The 17,186-nt window shown below is 37.8% G+C and overlaps 4 protein-coding genes across 4 annotated transcripts; 2 read left to right on the plus strand and 2 right to left on the minus strand.

Annotated features, from left to right (window-relative positions):
• Positions 1-887: 887 nt before the first annotated feature.
• ppp1r27b (protein phosphatase 1, regulatory subunit 27b) lies at positions 888-2,610 on the plus strand. The gene is made up of 3 exons (XM_084426842.1): positions 888-1,318; positions 1,608-1,758; positions 2,036-2,610. Exons 1-3 carry the CDS (start codon positions 1,087-1,089, stop codon positions 2,154-2,156), a joined length of 504 nt encoding a protein of 167 aa, XP_084282968.1. The 5' UTR covers positions 888-1,086; the 3' UTR covers positions 2,157-2,610.
• Positions 2,611-4,373: 1,763 nt separating this feature from the next.
• Positions 4,374-6,970, minus strand: LOC311301077 (putative nuclease HARBI1). Its single transcript, XM_084425929.1, has 8 exons — positions 6,921-6,970; positions 6,752-6,838; positions 6,381-6,664; positions 6,266-6,301; positions 5,613-6,167; positions 5,428-5,543; positions 5,220-5,331; positions 4,374-5,125 (listed from the first exon to the last, which is right to left on the minus strand). Exons 5-8 carry the CDS (start codon positions 6,043-6,045, stop codon positions 4,755-4,757), a joined length of 1,032 nt encoding a protein of 343 aa, XP_084282055.1. The 5' UTR covers positions 6,046-6,167; positions 6,266-6,301; positions 6,381-6,664; positions 6,752-6,838; positions 6,921-6,970; the 3' UTR covers positions 4,374-4,754.
• Positions 6,971-11,132: 4,162 nt separating this feature from the next.
• LOC311300731 (mapk-regulated corepressor-interacting protein 1-like) lies at positions 11,133-13,726 on the plus strand. The gene is made up of 4 exons (XM_084425228.1): positions 11,133-11,318; positions 12,254-12,384; positions 12,506-12,610; positions 12,843-13,726. The coding sequence occupies exons 1-4, from the start codon at positions 11,278-11,280 to the stop codon at positions 12,908-12,910; spliced, it is 345 nt and encodes a 114-aa protein (XP_084281354.1). The 5' UTR covers positions 11,133-11,277; the 3' UTR covers positions 12,911-13,726.
• A 1,772-nt stretch (positions 13,727-15,498) lies between these two features.
• anapc11 (APC11 anaphase promoting complex subunit 11 homolog (yeast)) lies at positions 15,499-17,126 on the minus strand. The gene is made up of 4 exons (XM_084425229.1): positions 16,995-17,126; positions 16,062-16,175; positions 15,715-15,861; positions 15,499-15,604 (listed from the first exon to the last, which is right to left on the minus strand). The coding sequence occupies exons 2-3, from the start codon at positions 16,168-16,170 to the stop codon at positions 15,716-15,718; spliced, it is 255 nt and encodes an 84-aa protein (XP_084281355.1). The 5' UTR covers positions 16,171-16,175; positions 16,995-17,126; the 3' UTR covers positions 15,499-15,604; position 15,715.
• Positions 17,127-17,186: the final 60 nt, after the last annotated feature.

Consider the following 17,186-nt stretch of genomic DNA (forward strand, 5'->3'; position numbering starts at 1 on the left):
CTCTTAAAGTCTTTATACATTTTTATATTTTACAGTACACATGTATAACACAGTTCATAGTGGCCATGGCTGTCAAGTTTAATAATGGCAACAAGTTGTATCCGTATACAATATGGTTTGTGTGAGGAATGATTTTATTAACTGAATTCCTTTCCCTTTACTGCAGCTTTAATTTTTTTTTGTTCAGTTGCAATAATTTTAATAATGTTCTTATTATATTCTTAAATATAAGAGCTTTGGCAGAATGAAATATAAATTCACAAAATGATTGAAATTACTGCCTGGTCCTCCAATAAAGGAGTTTCAAGTCTGACAAATCCTTTGGACTACTTTGTTCATGTTTTTTTTTTAAGCTTGACAATCATGGGCATAGTGAACTGTCCTTGAGGAAAAAAAAAAAGCTGCATTAACAATCTTCAAAACTTAAAACAAATATGGGTTTGGAATGACATGAGGTTGAGTAAATGATTGCATTTTCTATCTTGATTGAGAGATCCAGGGTTTTTAACCATTTTGTGTTGCTTTCTGCATTTCATGCAAAACATGCAGAAACTTCTGGAACTTATTAGGTGCCGAGTAGTAACTCATGTTCCAAAAAAGAAAGTCATGTAGTAGACAAAGTATATAAACCGCTGTCAGAAATCATGACACATTAAATATGATTAAACAGTCATCTGAAAATAGAGGGGGCAAGACTTGGTTCAAATGTGGTGCATGAAAACAAGCTAAGGTTACGGATCTCATTGCTAAGTTGGCTGAGTATCGTTGGGGTGTGACTTCAGATCACACCCACTCGTCTTCCAATTCAGTCATCTGAGCTATGAGACAACAGCCTCTTAATATAGTCTAGAGCAGGGTATATATAGGGTACACAGAGCCCTGACTTCAGACCAACTTCTGAACGACTGTCTAGGAAGGATCACTACATTAAGTGATGAACCGAGAGACTGACCAGCTGCTATCATCTAGACCAGCACCTTGGAAAAAAAACTTCTAAAGAAATTTGCTATTCTGCTGAACCTTTTAGCCACATTGAGAATTGGTACAGAATTTCTTATCCTATCTTGGAAACAAGAACATTAAAGAATGAAGTTCTACCAGTGTCCAGTCACCCACACCATGCGCTTTGAGGGCTGCAATCCAAATGCCACTGGTCCAGTGTCATGCTCTCATTCTCAGACTTCCATCAAACCTGTTCGCAATGTTCACTTTCCCAATGACATAGTGTTTCAGGATTATGTCCGTCAAGGAGAGCTGGAGAGAATTGGACGCTTCATCAGAACCAGAAGAGTACGCCTGGACACCATTTACCATTCAGGTAGGAAAACCAACTACTTGTATACGGAGTTAAGTCTGCAAGGGAAAGTAAATCTTTGTTCAGAATCAACTAGATACTCTGCATGAAAGTAATTAAAATGCAATACTGATCACAAAAGCATTCCCTGATCTCCAATAAAGGCTTATCCTATTGCATTAGCAATGCCATTTTTGTCTAGGCAGCTCATATATGCTTGATAACATAATCGTCAGTGTCTCAAGCTTTAATCCACTGATAAGTGTGCTGTCTGAGCCTGTCCTTTAAAATTAACTTCTTGCTGATTGTCCAGGCATGGCAGCCATTCATGAGGCAGTCCTATCTGGAAACCTGGATTGTGTGAAGCTTCTGGTAAAATTTGGGGCTGACATCACCCAGAGAGACGAGGATGGATGGACTCCCCTCCACATGGCCTGCAGTGATGGCTTTCCAGAGATAGCTAAGTAAGTGAACTGCTCAATTTTCTATGTATTTATTTTTGGACTTCTGTAAACATATTAGACCTGGACATTTCATAGATAATTACTTTTTATAGTGTATAGAAAATAAAGACCATTTAGTTCAAGTTAAGAACTTGAAAGGCTGCAAAAAAGCCAAACAGAACATTTTACCTGCTATATTCTTTGACCTCTAAAATGTGTGAGATTAGTAAAACCAGATCAGTCAAGAAAGTGAAACTGGGGGAAGATTTAAAGAAATTGTTTTTGTTTTTGTTTTCAGGTTCTTGCTTTCCTTGGGTGCAGACACTGAGGCTGAAAATGACATTGGGGAGAAGCCTGCTGATCTTATTGACCCAGACTGCAAAGAGCTGCTTGAACTCTTTGGTGTCGGTGGTGACTGAACTTGCATCGCCTACCTGAAACTGAAGGTCTTATGATTGCTCTCCTCTTTTGTGGCAGTTGCCACATTAAGAGTATGAAGCCAGCAAGGGAGTGGAACAGCCACTGTGTATACAGTGGTGCTGTAGTTGAGACACCCTGACAGTGTGTCTCGTTATAATTGTCTGGTCCTGTACATTTGGACTAATGACAGAGATTAGGATGTGAGTTGCACTTGCCTCCGCAGGAAGGAACTCTTTCAGTGAGACGATGCAGTGTTCTTGCTCTAAACTAAGTTTGTTATAGTTAATGCCTTCTATTGTGAAACATGATTTTAAAGTAGCAGATCAATGCACTGTTGTGATAAATCACCTTGTTATTGTTTTTGTTTTTTTAACCATTTACATGTAATACCTGCCACTGTACAGAAAGTCTTAATTTTATACATACCTGGATTAAAAGTTTTATACATATATATATATATATATATATGCGTCTGTTATTTAAAGTCACCATGAAATCAAAAGTGACAATTCATACTTTTTTTTTATAGAACATTATTAGCCTATCAGAGGTGTAAAGTCCAGGTTCAGAAAACAAAAGTCCTCCTCAGTATTTTGTTCCAATCACCTGGATTTGCTTATTAGCACAGTTTTTCAGCCAGGAGATAGAACTAATTAGTGAAATCAGCTGGCTGAGTTGATGGTGGAATAAACATATTGCAGGACTTTTACTTTCTGACCCCTGGGCCCGGTTTTTCAAAAGGTTTAATCTGGATAAAATTGATCCGGATTTAGTAATCCTTTTTTTTGCGATCCGTGATCACGTAATCCATCTTACTTTTGAGCCAGTTTTTCAAAGCAACATCGGATTGGATCAATCTGATCCGGATAGGAACTTTTCAGGATCACCCCTGTTTACTAGAGCCTTAAATGGAACCAACAGTGTAGCCTACTGGCTTAGCAAAGAACAGCAGTTGGCAAAATACCGGTGGCCACAAATAACCGTTGTTTATTTTAATTTTAAGAAACAGAAACACTGTAATAAACAGAAACATTTTACTTTCCTTATTTTGTTATAATGTTAAATTGTAGATTTTGTTGTTTTACCATATCTCATTAGATGTGACATGCTTCATATATGCTTCAAATATGAAGAAATGTATATATCATCAGTAAACATTGATTTTGTGATCATTCACTTAAAAAAAAAACCTCTCTGGTTTTATTTGGTTCGAAAAATCACAACTGAATCCACCCTTCTGATGGGATCAGGATAATCCTGTTTTTTTGGATCAAATAGATCCTAATCCGAGTTCAAAGTTCTGAAAAACCCAAAGGGCAGGTTTGATCCAGATCAAATTTAAGATCGGATTACATGATCTGATCTTAGTTCAGAATCCCTCTTTTGCTTTTGAAAAACCCATTTCCAAGATTTGATCCAATCCGTGATCCAAAATCCCACTGGATTACTTTTGAAAAACTGGGCCCAGGGGCCTGTTGCACAAAACTAGGATAAGGGATTAAGCCAGGATATCTTGGTGATCCTGGCTCAATTGATCCGTAATCCGGTTGCACTAAAGCTGGATAGGGGGCAGGAGGATATGTTATGGTATAAATTACCATGGAGATTTATTCTGTGGAGCTAGCCAGCTTCAGACCAGGCTAAATTCCAGGATCTATTTAATCTCATCCCTAATGTCAGTCAGCAGTCACCACAAATGGAAACCAATAGTTATTTCACTGCTCACTATACATTGTTATCACATATAACTAGACCCACTGTCATTATTTAAACGTTTGTGATCATTAATTTCAATCATTTTGGATAAATAATGATTTTTAGATGATGTTGCTATCATTAGATAATTTACAGTTTCCCATAGACTATAAGGCTATATATAAAATGATAGAATATTAGGGCCACAGAGGGAAAAAAAAGACAAGTCATAATATTGTAACCAGTTGTTTTAAAGGAGGACAGTTGTTAAAATGACAGATGTGGGGCATTTCGTGAAATTGTACTTCAGTATGGTTTCATAAACAAAGACATGCTGATGTAACAGAATATTAAGTATCACATTGTCATAAGTATCAAAACTGTAAAAAGAATATGTAGCTTTTCTGCAGAAAGAACCAGCCTCATAAATTTATGACTTTATCCTTTTTCCTCAGTGTGGCCCTAGTACTCTGTCATATAAACAAATACACATTCCATATGAATATAAAAACACAATGTGTAACATTATGTTCCTTTATTGAATAAGGACAAAACAAAGCAGGTAAACCATCAGGTCCTTTCGAAACTGAAGTCACAGTGACTCTACAAGATGGAAAGCACAGAATCAAAGCATATTATACAAAATGATACATACACATTCAAAGGTCTGTATATAACACACCCTGCATGTCTGCACACTAAAATAAATGCAGGACAAATCCATACACATCAACTGAACAGACAAATGAATGGATGCAGTAGCCTCCCTGCAGCCTTGTATTACACACAGTATACCGCACAAACATCATAAGAGGCCAAATTCGTAAAAAAACGAACCCAAAAAAACCCCAAATTCCTCTGCCACCGCAGGACATATTTAACCAAAATTGAAAGCACACATACTAACTAAAATAATTCAACACATATTGGTCCCTCAGCAGCCGACCACTGTCGTCATCAGGGAAGATTGCCGGATTGTCCCAGTCCATGGCTGGTGGCACTCTGGGGGCCCTCTCCTTCCTCAGGCAGGCCACATTGTGGAGGACAGCACAAGCCACAGTAATATCACATGCCCTAACAGGGCTGACCCTTAATTTGTGAAGGCAGTGAAAGCGTGCCTTCAGGAGGCCAAAGGTCATTTCAACTCTGGCCCTGGTCCTGGCATGGGCATGGTTGTAGGCCTGCTGTGCTTCCTGGGGGTCTGTGAAAGGTGTCAGGAGAAAAGGCTGGCAGCCATACCCCCTGTCTCCCAGCAACACACCAGAGAATTCACCTGTCAACACAAAATCTCATCATTACTACCTCATAAACACAGTGATATTCTTGACACAGCCATGATGGTTATAAATAGGGGTTGTGTGGCTTACCTTGTGATAGGCACTGATAGATTTCAGAGGCCCGAAAGATTCTGGAGTCATGGACTGAGCCAGGCCATTTTGCCACAACATTGCTGATCACACAGTCAGCATTGCAGACCATCTGAAATCATAAGATGAGGAATATTACACCAATCAATGCACATCACTGGCAATGCAGAGTGTTCGTCAATGGACAATATCAAAAAGTTATGTTCACCTGAACATTAATGCTGTGAAAGGATTTCCCATTCACAAAATCGGCCTCATGGGCACCTGAGGGGGCTTTTATCCTTATGTGTGTGCAGTCCACTGCACCAATGACATTGGGGAAACCTGTCACACAAAGTAATGAGTATCCTACTATGTGTTAACAGTTGTCCTGTAATTTGTAGATCCTCTTACCTGCAATCCTATAGAACTCCTCTTTGATGTCACAGAGTCTTCTGTGGCCAGGGAAGGAGATGAAGACATCTGCTAATGCTTTGATAGCCAGACACACACTCCTTATTGTGCGGCAAATTGTGGCCTTGTTCAGCTGTTCTGCATCCCCCACTGAGTACAGGAAGGCTCCACTAGCAAAAAAGCGCAAGGCCACACAAACCATTTGCTCCACACTCAGTGCATGGCTCCGTGCAGTGCGGTGCTTAATCCTGGGACCCAGTAGTCTGCATAGATACCTGATGCCATCTGCAGAAAACCTGTATCTTTCATATAGATGGTCATCAGGGAAGGCCAGTGGGTCCAACCGGTCCCTGAAGACCCTTTCTCGCCTGAAGGCTCTCCTCAGCACAAGTGCTTCTTCATCCACCACATCTCGCAAGAATGGGCATGCCATTGTCAGAGCAGAAAGGAACACACAATTTTGGGCCTTTATATAGGCTAGTGGCCACACCTGGTGCTGGGGGGGTGGGCAAAAGAGGCCGGTGCCTTATAACGATGACTTGGTTGTACTGATTGCTGGGAAAATAAAAAAAACCTTAGAAAGATGCCACCGTCCTGTGTGCTCACAATAAGAGCTCATATGTCATGGCTCACTTGACTTTACGAGAATATACCTAATTTTTATTTTGAGCTGTGTCATCTTCTTGGAGCTGGGGGAGGAAAGAAAAATAATGATTAATACATTTGTGTTACAGTTAGCATACAGTGTACATTGAAGGCATATCTCACCTCCCTCTCAAGTTTTTTTATTTCAAGGTCCAGTTTCCTAATTGTCCTCTTTTTTATTTCGGACTCCAGTGCAAGATTTTCCATCTTTTTCTTCTTGTACTGAATGTCTATGTCTGCCAGTTCTATTTGGCGCCGGAGGTGGTTGCCATACAACTTTCTGATAGCTTGTGAGCTCTGTGAACACAATACAATTAGCGCAGCTGGAATTTGGCAGGATGTGGTGTCCTTTTATTAATACGCACTATGTTGCCAGGCTGGTTTTCCCACTGTATAGCATCTGGGTCCTGTAAAAGAAATGAGATTTTTTGATTTTGATGAGGACTCCTCACCATTGTAGAGTAAATAGTACTTTCACAGTCTTAACATGATACCTCATGCCTTCTGGAATCCAGAGAGATGGTCTCCTCCTCATCATCGTCTCCATCATGTGCTGTTGCTGCTGCACTGGGGCTTTCACCCTATCACATTTAATCGGATTCATATTGAAGCTAGTAGACAAGACATGCCAGGCCTACAGTATGCCTTTGATGGAGTACTCACTGGATCAGCATCGTCTGGTGCTTTGCTGGTGGCTCTAACAGGAACACAGTGCTGCCAGACACTGCAAGGCAATAGGTAAACCAAAGTCAGACAGTCCAAATTGATTCAATATGAATGTGGTTGTGTCCCATGTAGAGATGGAAGGACATACCTTGAATGAAGCGGGTGGCATCTTGGGAGGAACCTATGCTCGTCTCTTTCCCCCCAGGGATCCCCTCTAAGACGGGCCTGCCTTTATTTAGCTCCAAGGCCATGTCCTCTGCTGGGGTAAGGTCAGCCTTTGGTGACCCACCACCCGTGCCTTGTCTGTGGGTATTCTTTTTCACTGCAAAAACAGTACAGACAATGTGTGAGCAGGCACCTTCTGGGTACAATATATGCTTGTGCTTTGTTAAATATTAGTCAGGGACCATACCATTCTGCAGAATGTTCTTGTATTTGATTTTGACCTGCTGCCATGTCCGTTTTGGCCCGTTCATGTTTAATCTACATCGCACACACGCACACGCACACGCACGCGCGCGCGCACACACACACCAAAAAATGACTTGGTATTTTTGTCTTGTTTTCAGTAAAAATATTAAAAAAAAATAATCTTAAATAAAGATGTATTTTCTTGATTTGCTAAATGACCTAGCAAAATAAGTATAGTTTAGACAAAAAATATAAACTTTAAGTAAATGTGTGCTTAAAACAAGCAAAAAAATAAAAAAATCTGTCAATATAATAAGAAAAATTCTCTTGAAATAAGTTTACTTTTTCCATAAACACTTAATTTTAGAAAAGTTCTCTTGTTTCACTGGCAGATTTTTTTGCTTATTTTCCTAGGTAATTTTGCTCAAGAAAATATTTAAGATTTTTTTTAGATATTTTTTTTTTACTGAAAACAAGACAAAAATACTAAGTAAGAAAGACATTTTTGCAGTGCAGTGAGCAACCGACCTTGGGTCCTTTGAAAGGCGCTATATAAATTAAAGTGATTATTATTATAGCTCATCTATTTATTCAATTAAATTTTATTTATATAGCACTTTTCACAATTGTTTCATTCTGTCAAAGCAGCTTTACATTAATAAAAGCAGGAGAAACACACACAAAAAACGGTGGACAACATAAGAAGCAGAGTACAACGGCTAAGATTAAACCGTACTGAGCGTAGTAACGTTAAATAATAATGTAAGGCTTTAATAATAATTTATCATAGCTTTATACAGTGTGATGGAGTTACTTTACACAATTTCACTCATATCTGCAGTGCATTTCAATTAAAAATTTAACCGTTTCATAATTACAGTACAACTGCGTTTTTGGAGATGTGAATTAAATATTTGAATTGTAATTGTGATGTTTCAGCGGAGCGGTGAGTGTGTAATTGTGCACTACTTACGCATTCAGGCGGTCTGCAATACTTTGCCACGCTTTTTCTCTTTGCTTTATCACTGTGGCGGTGTTGCCTTTCTTCTTAATTATATATTTTACCTCCTCGTATGCCTCCATGAGGATTTGTGCTTCCGACGGGGAAAAGTACCAAAGTACGCGGCTCTAGTTGTCATGGTAAATCAGTTAATCTGTGATCTGTGGCGGGGTCTATTTGAGTGAGCCGTGAGCGCGCACCTATCCAGGATTGGTTTCACCTGGCTTAATGAATCCGTGTCTGCTCATCCTGGCTTGGTCTTTGTGCAACCAATTAAGCCTGGACGCACATGTTTTGGCTTCATTGAGCTCAGCTGAGTCATTTATCCCGGATGTCTTAACCCTCAGACTGTCCTCGGTCATTTCTGACCGATACATTTTCTGTTTTGAATTTCTAAAAATCACAGCTTCATCGGAATGTTATGAAACTTGGTGACTTTTATGGCATTAGGTATGTGAATACAAAAAAAAATTGAGGTCATGATCCGAGCATGCTAAGTGGTCGTAAAAAAAATAGTGACGATTTTGGTCTTCGGTCAAAAATGACCGACCCATAGGAAATGAATGGGAAATTGACAAAAAAAAAAAAAAAAAAAATTCTCCGAATTTTTGTGTGTACAATCTACAAATCGGCCTCAATCCTAAAAAAAAGTACACCGCTGTAAAGGGGTGACACTCTACAACATCAAGAGTACAAAAAAGACACACCCACCCACACACACACACACTTTTATACACATAAACACCAATAAATTTTGATGACAAAAAATCTGTTTTGAATTTTTAAAAATCACAGCTTCATTGGAATGTTCCGAAACTTGGTGACTTGTATGGCATTAGGTATGTGCATGCACAAAAAAATTGAGGTCATGATTCGAGCATGCTAAGTGGTCATAAAAAAAATAGTCACACTTGTGGTCTTCGGTCAAAAATGACCCCCATAGAAAATGAATGGGATATTAAAAAAAAAAAAAAAAAAAAAAAAAAAACCTTAATATTATTTTACAAAAAGTGTTATAATTGAATGAATTTTTTTTTTTACAGAATTTGTAACAAAAAATGCAAAGTAAATGTGTCCATAAACAGCTGGGGAATTCACCTGCCTCTCCATAGAGAACTGTAGATGCCATCTAGTGGTTACACCATGCTCCTACGCTTTCTCTCCATACTCTCACCAGATGGTGCTAATCTGCTTCAAACATTTTTTTTTTTAAGGCCTAGACTCTATATTAAACTAAAATACTGTATATATATATTTTTTTTAAATACATATATTTATATAAATTTGTAAATTATTTTCAATGGCAAAAATAGACCATAAATATTGCATAAATATTAATAAATTCAATAAAATGATCTCAAAATACTAAATTAAAAAGAATAAATATTATAGAACAAAAATAAATTGCATTGGTTTTACTGGGATGGAGGAAGTTTCATTTTTAGGCCTCTGGTCACTTCTGACCGGGAAGGCCCAGGATGTGACTCCGAAACGAAGACCGTCTGAGGGTTAATTCTACTTTTGTGCAACAGGCCTCTGGACTTTACACCTCTGTAGCCTATTATAAATGATTTAGGCTATATGTGCACATCATTATTATTATTTCAATTCATGTGCCCTCGTAATATTTAATCAAAAGATCTTCTCTTCTCTGATGGCAAGTTTACTGGCGCGAGGGCAAGACAACCTGTCACTTACGTGAGATCGCAGCAATAGCAAAGGACAATGATCCATAGATCCAATAAATTCTTGATGGACAAAATCAAGTCCTGCCCTACTTTTTTTTCTCTAGAAGAAACCGTTTCACTCAGATAAACATCACAACAGGGAAAGTTCAGCTCCTCACACAAAATAAAATAATAATTCATGGGCTTTTGACTGGAAAATGTATTACGCAATCTCCCCCCGCCCCCCAAAAAGCTGTTTTTACCATTTTTTCAATGTGATATCAGACACTTGTATTTATGCCACTGTTCTTGAATGACATTTTCTACACCTATATAACGTCTAATGTTTCTGAACTCCAGCTCCCCTTCTCTAGATGTAATTTGGGCGTAAGGGGTGGAGCTAGAAGGTCCGACCACACCCTAACCTTACCATAACCAGAGCCCGTCTACGGAGAGCCTGTCCACTCCCTATTAAGCCCTATTGTACCGAATTTTGGTTGTAGTACCACCAGAGTTCCACTGGGGGCGCTCGCCATGAGTGCAAAATGAATGGGAGTCAATGGGGCTAGACGGCTAAATTTGTCTCTTTCACCCGATTGCCGTTGAGAAATCTCAGATCTGATTGTAGATTTTGCAAGTTCAACATGGGTTTTAGGTCGAAAGTTGAATGAACGAGTACTTATGTCGTTTTGATTTCTTACAGGTTGAGTTGTTGTTGCCCATAACTCGCTAGCATTCTGCTAATGACGTCAGCTTTCTGACGTCATTGACACTTTGAAAGACTTTTTTAAAGCAAATAAGTGACTCTAAAAAATCTAACACCCAGCAATGTGTAATTTCTTTGCATCTCCTTTCGAATACAACATTCAAATTACTAGACAAAAAATTATATCCTGAGAAAAGTGTATTTTGAGGGGTATACCGCCATTGACCTCCATTCATTCTGCACTCGTCCTGTGAGCGCCCTCATATGGAATCAGAGTGGAACTGCAACCAGTTCAGAAGCCGGAAGTGTAGTGAGAGTGAAACTTCTCGCCATATTAGACATTCTCCATAACTCTATCCCTCAACCCATTAGATCTATAGAGGTGGAGCTGGACTAAGTCAAGCTCAACCAATGACGTCCAGAGCATAGAGGGGAAGCTGGCTGAACACGGATATGCTCTGCTGAACGAATCGCGAATGTGCTGTACTGATGGCAAGTCATTTCCGCGAACTGATTATTTGAAACACTTGAGAATCGGACCATTACATTTAGTGATTCTTTTACGGGTTCATGAGGCGACACCATCGCTTGCTTCCAGACATCCCAGCGTGGTAGTATATACGTCGTTCCCAATAAAACAAATGTTCTGTTTGTTATGTTTTAATTTGTGTATGTATTTATTATTATAACGTTTACAGGTCTGTGTCCAATTTGAATTTGCAGAATTAAGCTTAGAAAAACAAAGTAAACAATTGAAGTACTAAATTTACTTTTTGACCCATCGGTAAAATTTCGATTATTTTCAGTTCAATATTGGTTCTCGGCTAATTACGCATGTCAGACATGGCTGATAGAGACGGTTCCTGGTTAAATGTGACTGAATTCAAAGAAGTGCTACCGTAGTACGCTAATCTCAGACCGATTTCTTTGATTCATTGAAAGGTCCGATTCGTTCTCCAATCTAACGTGACATCACTGATTGTTGTGCTGGACGCCCCTCAACGCAGCCGTAAGGATCGTTTTGGCTGGAACAAAGGATTTAAACGCTACTTTGTAAGTTCCAAATGCTCGTACGTTTTAATCGCATTAATTGTAATATTTTAGTTACGTCGAATCGATCTCTTGTTTAAACGTTTTTTTTTTTTTTTTGTTGTTATTGATGTTAGCTGCTAAGCTAGTAAGATATTCAAGAACATGATACGTCCCTTTATCGGACAATAAACATATTTGCTATTTCAATTATATGCGGCGGCAAACTAGTGTTTGTTTGTGAGACTGACTTCAAAATGACAGCACGTTAAAATAAAAAATTTTAAGAACAGACCACAGCTCTAAAAGCTATTGCTACATTCCCAGGTTTAAACTGCCTGCTTTTGTGCTTTGACACTTCCTGGAGAGCAGTTCCCTAAAAAAACACAAATAATCAGGTAATTGACTCTGTGTTGTCCATTTAACAATGACGCCTTTCACAGTGGGTCACAGTGTCACTTTATTGTCATAGGTTTGATTTAATACGTGTTAAACTGATTCATGGGGATTTTGACAGTGTTGTGGGCAGCTCTCCATCCTCAAGCATGGTTCAAAATTACAAGCAGATGTCCGGAGACTGTTCCCCAACCAACACAGAGGAACTACTCACACCAGCACACGAGGAAAATGTGCGATTCATTCATTACAGTAAGTTGCTTTAGAAATCTTTTCAAAAGGCAGAGATTAAAAAAAAAAAAATCAGTGGCCCATCAAAAATATTCTGTTTGTAAATTAGAGTTTTATATAACATCAACGCTTCTTCCAACAGCTTGGCAGCGTGTAATGAGAGAAATGCAGACTTGCCAGGGAAGTGAAAACAATAACCAGGGACCTCAGAAGTATGTGGAGAGGATGCCAAACCCTGCACTGAGCTGTATGTTCAACTGGGTGATTTTTGTCCTGGGAATTGTATTTTATTGATAAAGGAACATTTGAGGGGGATAAATAATTAATGGTTGAAATATTAGCAGAGCTACCAATTGTTACCTGGTTTCCCTTGCTAGGGGGGATGTGTCTCTTACCAAATGTGTGCATTTTCTTGATTCAAAGACTCAACTGAAATATTATTCATGCATGCTCTCTAACTGTTTGTTTCTACTCTTCAGCTTTTACACCAGTCGACTTGAATGATGTGAAAAGGAGAAACACACAAGACTCCAAGAAGTCTTTATGAATTTTTAAATCTATCCAGCGTACAGACTGATACAGCATAAACTTCTTGCCTGATGCACTGATTTTATTCAGACCATTTATCTGCTGATCCCTGATCCATATCCATTCAAGTGATAAGCCTTGTTCATTGATGCCTACTTCGTCCAATGTAAAAGAACAAATGATTCTCCCTTAAATAATGTTTCTATAATCCTAATTGCTTTTTATAGTGCTGCAGATATTATTTTCATGTAGCACTTTTTTTCTTCCAAGAATCTATATTTTTGTAGGCCAAACCAGAAGTTAGCATCACCCTAGTTCCCTAGACAAAAACCCATTAGGATTTTTTTCCATTGGCTTTTGGATTGTTGCAGGAAATAAGCTGTGACCAACAAAAGGTTATGATTCTTACATTATGTTTTGTTCAACGTGATGATCTTCACAAATTAACCCAACCTTTATGAATTTGGAAGCCTTAATAGTACCATTGGCAGAAGGAAAAAGGTAGATGTTGGCTATAAACGAACTACACTACAATCTCATGACTTCACTGTCACCACCATTAAGTTTCCAACAATTTTTATATATATTTTTTTATTTCCTTGAAAGCTTGAGTTGTAATAGTTTTCAAGAGTGAGATTATAAACCCATTTAGGATGTAAAAGATAGAGTAGATTACCTTACCTGTGTGATGACGTTTAATGGCCCCAGCAAACTCTAATCCCATTTAACCACGTTAGCAACTGCCTTTTTCAAGACAAGTATTAGATTTTTAAAAACACAAAGGAGTATAACTGATGTATTTTATGTGGTGAAATAAAACATGGAAATATCTTGACCTTGTGTTACCTTACTTCAGGCATTTATCCAAAAACCCATTCAAAAAACCTATTGACTTAAGGACGATGCTAAATTCAGGAAGTGCTAAAATGTTTGGCCTACAAAAATGAATAATCCCTGCAGCACTCTATTATTGCTCACGTAAAGAGGCATATAGGACAAAAAACCATGTATTTTTGATCTATAATTATCACCCATACAAACCAACAAAACTTAAAAAAAAAAAAAAAAAAAAATGCTATTGCCATTTTTCATTACAATTCTTCTTCTTCAGATGTTGCAAAGAAACGAGAAGATTGGATCATGCTCATAGGAAAACTGAATCCATTATCTAAATCTAATCAATTTTTTTTACTAAATTCAGGAAGTGCCCAGTGTGCTTTATATTTTAATGAATGGTTTTAAAACACAATTGAAATGTTTTCATTTATCCAGGCTTACAATTTGCATTAGCCATGTTTGTGAAATGAAAACATAGACCCATGGTTTCACAGACAACTAAGCCAGACTAAAATGCATGTTTGAGCTGTTTTAACCGAAAGCAAATTGCACTGGCATCCCTTAAAATCGGTCAGTGCCACTGCTTTGTCAAGATGCACACCAGTAATGTTTTTTTTTTTAAGGCATGTTTATAAAAGCTACTTTATAGTCCTAAGTGAACTAAGGTTAATCTAAGCCCTGTCTGTGAATCCAGGCCAGAAAATACCTAAATTACTAAATGAATAGTTTTTATAAGAAATGGTGGTTGTAGGGCAATTTGAGTCAGTGGTTCAAATTGCTTCCAACCTTATTTTTTTCTCCTCTGGCATAGATATTATTTTCATGTAGCACTTTTTCTCCCAAGAATGTATATATTGTTTCTGAAAACACACTGAAATATAGTAATTTTTCTCTATTTGAATTCCATTTTTTAAATCCTTTTTGTTTGGTTCCTATTCATATTCACTTTCATTTTCACTTTCCACAAATTTGCATGATTACTTTCAGTTTTACTAATGTAAACAAAGTTTCACAAATATTAAAACACTATGAATACCTTCCTGGTTTACAGATGTCTGCAAGAAGAATACAGCACAAAGATTTGGACTAGACAAATGCATGTTTACTCTGAATAATTACATTGTTTTCACTTGGTGATTAGTTCACCATTATTTGTGATTTGTTCAAATTAGCCAGGATGGCTCAACAACAGAGATGTGCCAGTGCCACTCTTTTGAAAGTCATATTTCTATGGCTTAATGTTATATAATGCTTTTTTATTACATTTCCTCACATCCTTCAATATATGTTGGCAGCTTGCATATTATTTTGTTAATCGAGTCAATTATTTGGTCAGCCTACGAATATGCCTGTGATATGTAAAAATACACTTTAAAAAAATAATAATTTAGTATACATTCAGTAATGAATTATTTTATAAGAATGATTATAATCAAGAATTACCACATGACTTACAATCAAGGCAGACAAAATCTCAATACATCTGGACATATCTGCAAGCTATATTTTACAAATTACAAAAATGTTAGATAAGAATGAGTGACAACTTCTTACTTTCTCAAAATAACTAATGAAGGTAAGAGAATGGTATAAATTTTAAATGGTGGGAGTTTCAAGTCAGTTATTTAAGATATGCGCAAATGCATGCATACCATTGTCAGTGTCCTGTGACATTCTGTACTGTGTTCATAATTTAAAATGACTCTTTGACAGCCAATCGCAGTCAGCTGTTTTGTACAAAAACATACCAACCATTTTTAAATATGAAAGTCATTTTGAGGGATATTTAATCACACAAAAAAAAAAAAAACATAATAAATAAACAAAAGAAACAATCTGTGTTGCATTTATTTGATCTCCTCAGGAAGTGTCTCCCCTGAATAAAAAAAAGAACATGTATTACTGTGATAGAAGTCATCCAAAGATCACTTTTAAGAATGTTTACAGAATTCACACTGAAAATCCAAGTGTCGTGCTGTTGCCTGCCTCACTCTTTAAACTTCCATTCCTGACGGCACATTGGGCACTGCTGCTGTACTTGTTGAGAATTTAGCCACTTCAGGATGCAATGCATGTGGAAACAGTGAGAGCACTGACCCCAAACCAACGGGCAGTCATCTCCTGGGACCTTACCTGATTAAAAAAAAAATCATTTTCTTACACTGAATATTTATGGTTCAATTACACAAAACAAGTTGCACAAATAAGTATGTGTTGGAACTAAAACAGTAGGATTTCATTAGGATTAAAACAGAAGATTTCATGAGAAAACTGCAAAGGCACAGGTGGTAGTGTAGTCTTTGTCCATGATACAGTGAAATCAGGTTACCCACAGTCTGGGCAGCATCCATTGAAAGGCGCTCGACAGATGCCACAGTTCTCATCATTGGCCACCCACAACCAGGACGCCACACCATTCCACTGCTTTATTTTAACCTTCATCACTTCTGGAATTCACAAAAACACAGAACAGAGTTTTGTTTTTTTGCAATTATTTCAAAAACAAGAATCACTCCCATGCAAAAGGCACTGTGGCAGTATTATGGTACAATGATGGAATAAGATGGTGATACCATGACACTGATTTAAGCCACACCACATCAGGATTCCCACACCTTTTTACCAATGACTTTCCTGGGGCCGGTTGCCTAAACATAGCCATTGTGTTACGAATGTGTCTTAAGTTCTAGTATGATAACCCACTAGCAGTTAGTCAGGGGCAGTCAGTCTTTCTTTTCGGTACCAAATTAGGCTAATCTACGTTTTTATGTAACTGATTTAAAAAAAGCTATGAATAGCCTTAAAGAAAAAATACTTATGCCTTTCAACTTGTAAGACTAGTCTTAGCGGTTTATACAACTGGCCCCTGGACTTTTCCAGTCCTTTGTGAGTTCTAGAAAATGATTTGTAAAAACATTTAGTGGAGACTGCACTCGAGAATAATAATTTCACGTCCTTGGAAATATACCATGGTACTGGATGAATAACATGGTTATGTACCCAGATATTTACATGGTAAATAATTCAAAAATACCACGGAATATGTCATGAAAATGCTTCTCATCACAATACTATGTCAAAACATTGTGCTGTATGATATTATTCTTTTTAGTAGTTTTTCTTTTTGCTGACATATCCACCCATGTCAGCTCAGCTATGAGTGAAAACACTAGCCTGATAACACGAACGTAATACGAATCAAAACATGTGGCGTTTCCGTGCAGAGAAACAGAGAAAAAATGATTAAATGTTTTAATAATACTGACCCAAAAATGTATAAACATTGATCAATCTTTCTACGTCGATTTGTTCACATCAACATCATCTCCTTCTATGATGCGCGCGCAATGCAGCTAGAGCTCAGCTTTCTTCGCGCTCTCTCAAGCCAGCTGAAAGCAAGACACCGCCACCTACTGTGTGGGAGATTTATAGCCTTAAAGCTTTTTTTATCTTTAAAG

The sequence above is a fragment of the Rutilus rutilus genome, assembly GCF_951802725.1.
Source record: "Rutilus rutilus genome assembly, chromosome: 12".
Classification (NCBI taxonomy): Eukaryota; Metazoa; Chordata; class Actinopteri; order Cypriniformes; family Leuciscidae; genus Rutilus; species Rutilus rutilus.

What these genes read in the sequence shown, in the direction of transcription:
- ppp1r27b (XM_084426842.1), top strand. Translation starts at nt 1,087, where the DNA reads ATGAAGTTCTACCAGTGTCCAGTCACCCACACCATGCGCTTTGAGGGC. An exon ending in GGACACCATTTACCATTCAG is followed by an intron (nt 1,319 to 1,607) that starts GTAGGAAAACCA and finishes CTGATTGTCCAG; the next exon opens with GCATGGCAGCCATTCATGAG. An exon ending in GGCTTTCCAGAGATAGCTAA is followed by an intron (nt 1,759 to 2,035) that starts GTAAGTGAACTG and finishes TTTTGTTTTCAG; the next exon opens with GTTCTTGCTTTCCTTGGGTG.
- LOC311301077 (XM_084425929.1), bottom strand. Translation starts at nt 6,045, where the DNA reads ATGGCATGCCCATTCTTGCGAGATGTGGTGGATGAAGAAGCACTTGTG. An exon ending in GGAGTTCTATAGGATTGCAG is followed by an intron (nt 5,544 to 5,612) that starts GTAAGAGGATCT and finishes TTTGTGTGACAG; the next exon opens with GTTTCCCCAATGTCATTGGT. An exon ending in TTCACAGCATTAATGTTCAG is followed by an intron (nt 5,332 to 5,427) that starts GTGAACATAACT and finishes TTATGATTTCAG; the next exon opens with ATGGTCTGCAATGCTGACTG.
- LOC311300731 (XM_084425228.1), top strand. Translation starts at nt 11,278, where the DNA reads ATGAGGCGACACCATCGCTTGCTTCCAGACATCCCAGCGTG. An exon ending in TGTGCGATTCATTCATTACA is followed by an intron (nt 12,385 to 12,505) that starts GTAAGTTGCTTT and finishes TTCTTCCAACAG; the next exon opens with CTTGGCAGCGTGTAATGAGA. An exon ending in GCCAAACCCTGCACTGAGCT is followed by an intron (nt 12,611 to 12,842) that starts GTATGTTCAACT and finishes TCTACTCTTCAG; the next exon opens with CTTTTACACCAGTCGACTTG.
- anapc11 (XM_084425229.1), bottom strand. Translation starts at nt 16,170, where the DNA reads ATGAAGGTTAAAATAAAGCAGTGGAATGGTGTGGCGTCCTGGTTGTGG. An exon ending in CAATGGATGCTGCCCAGACT is followed by an intron (nt 15,862 to 16,061) that starts GTGGGTAACCTG and finishes TTTTTTAATCAG; the next exon opens with GTAAGGTCCCAGGAGATGAC.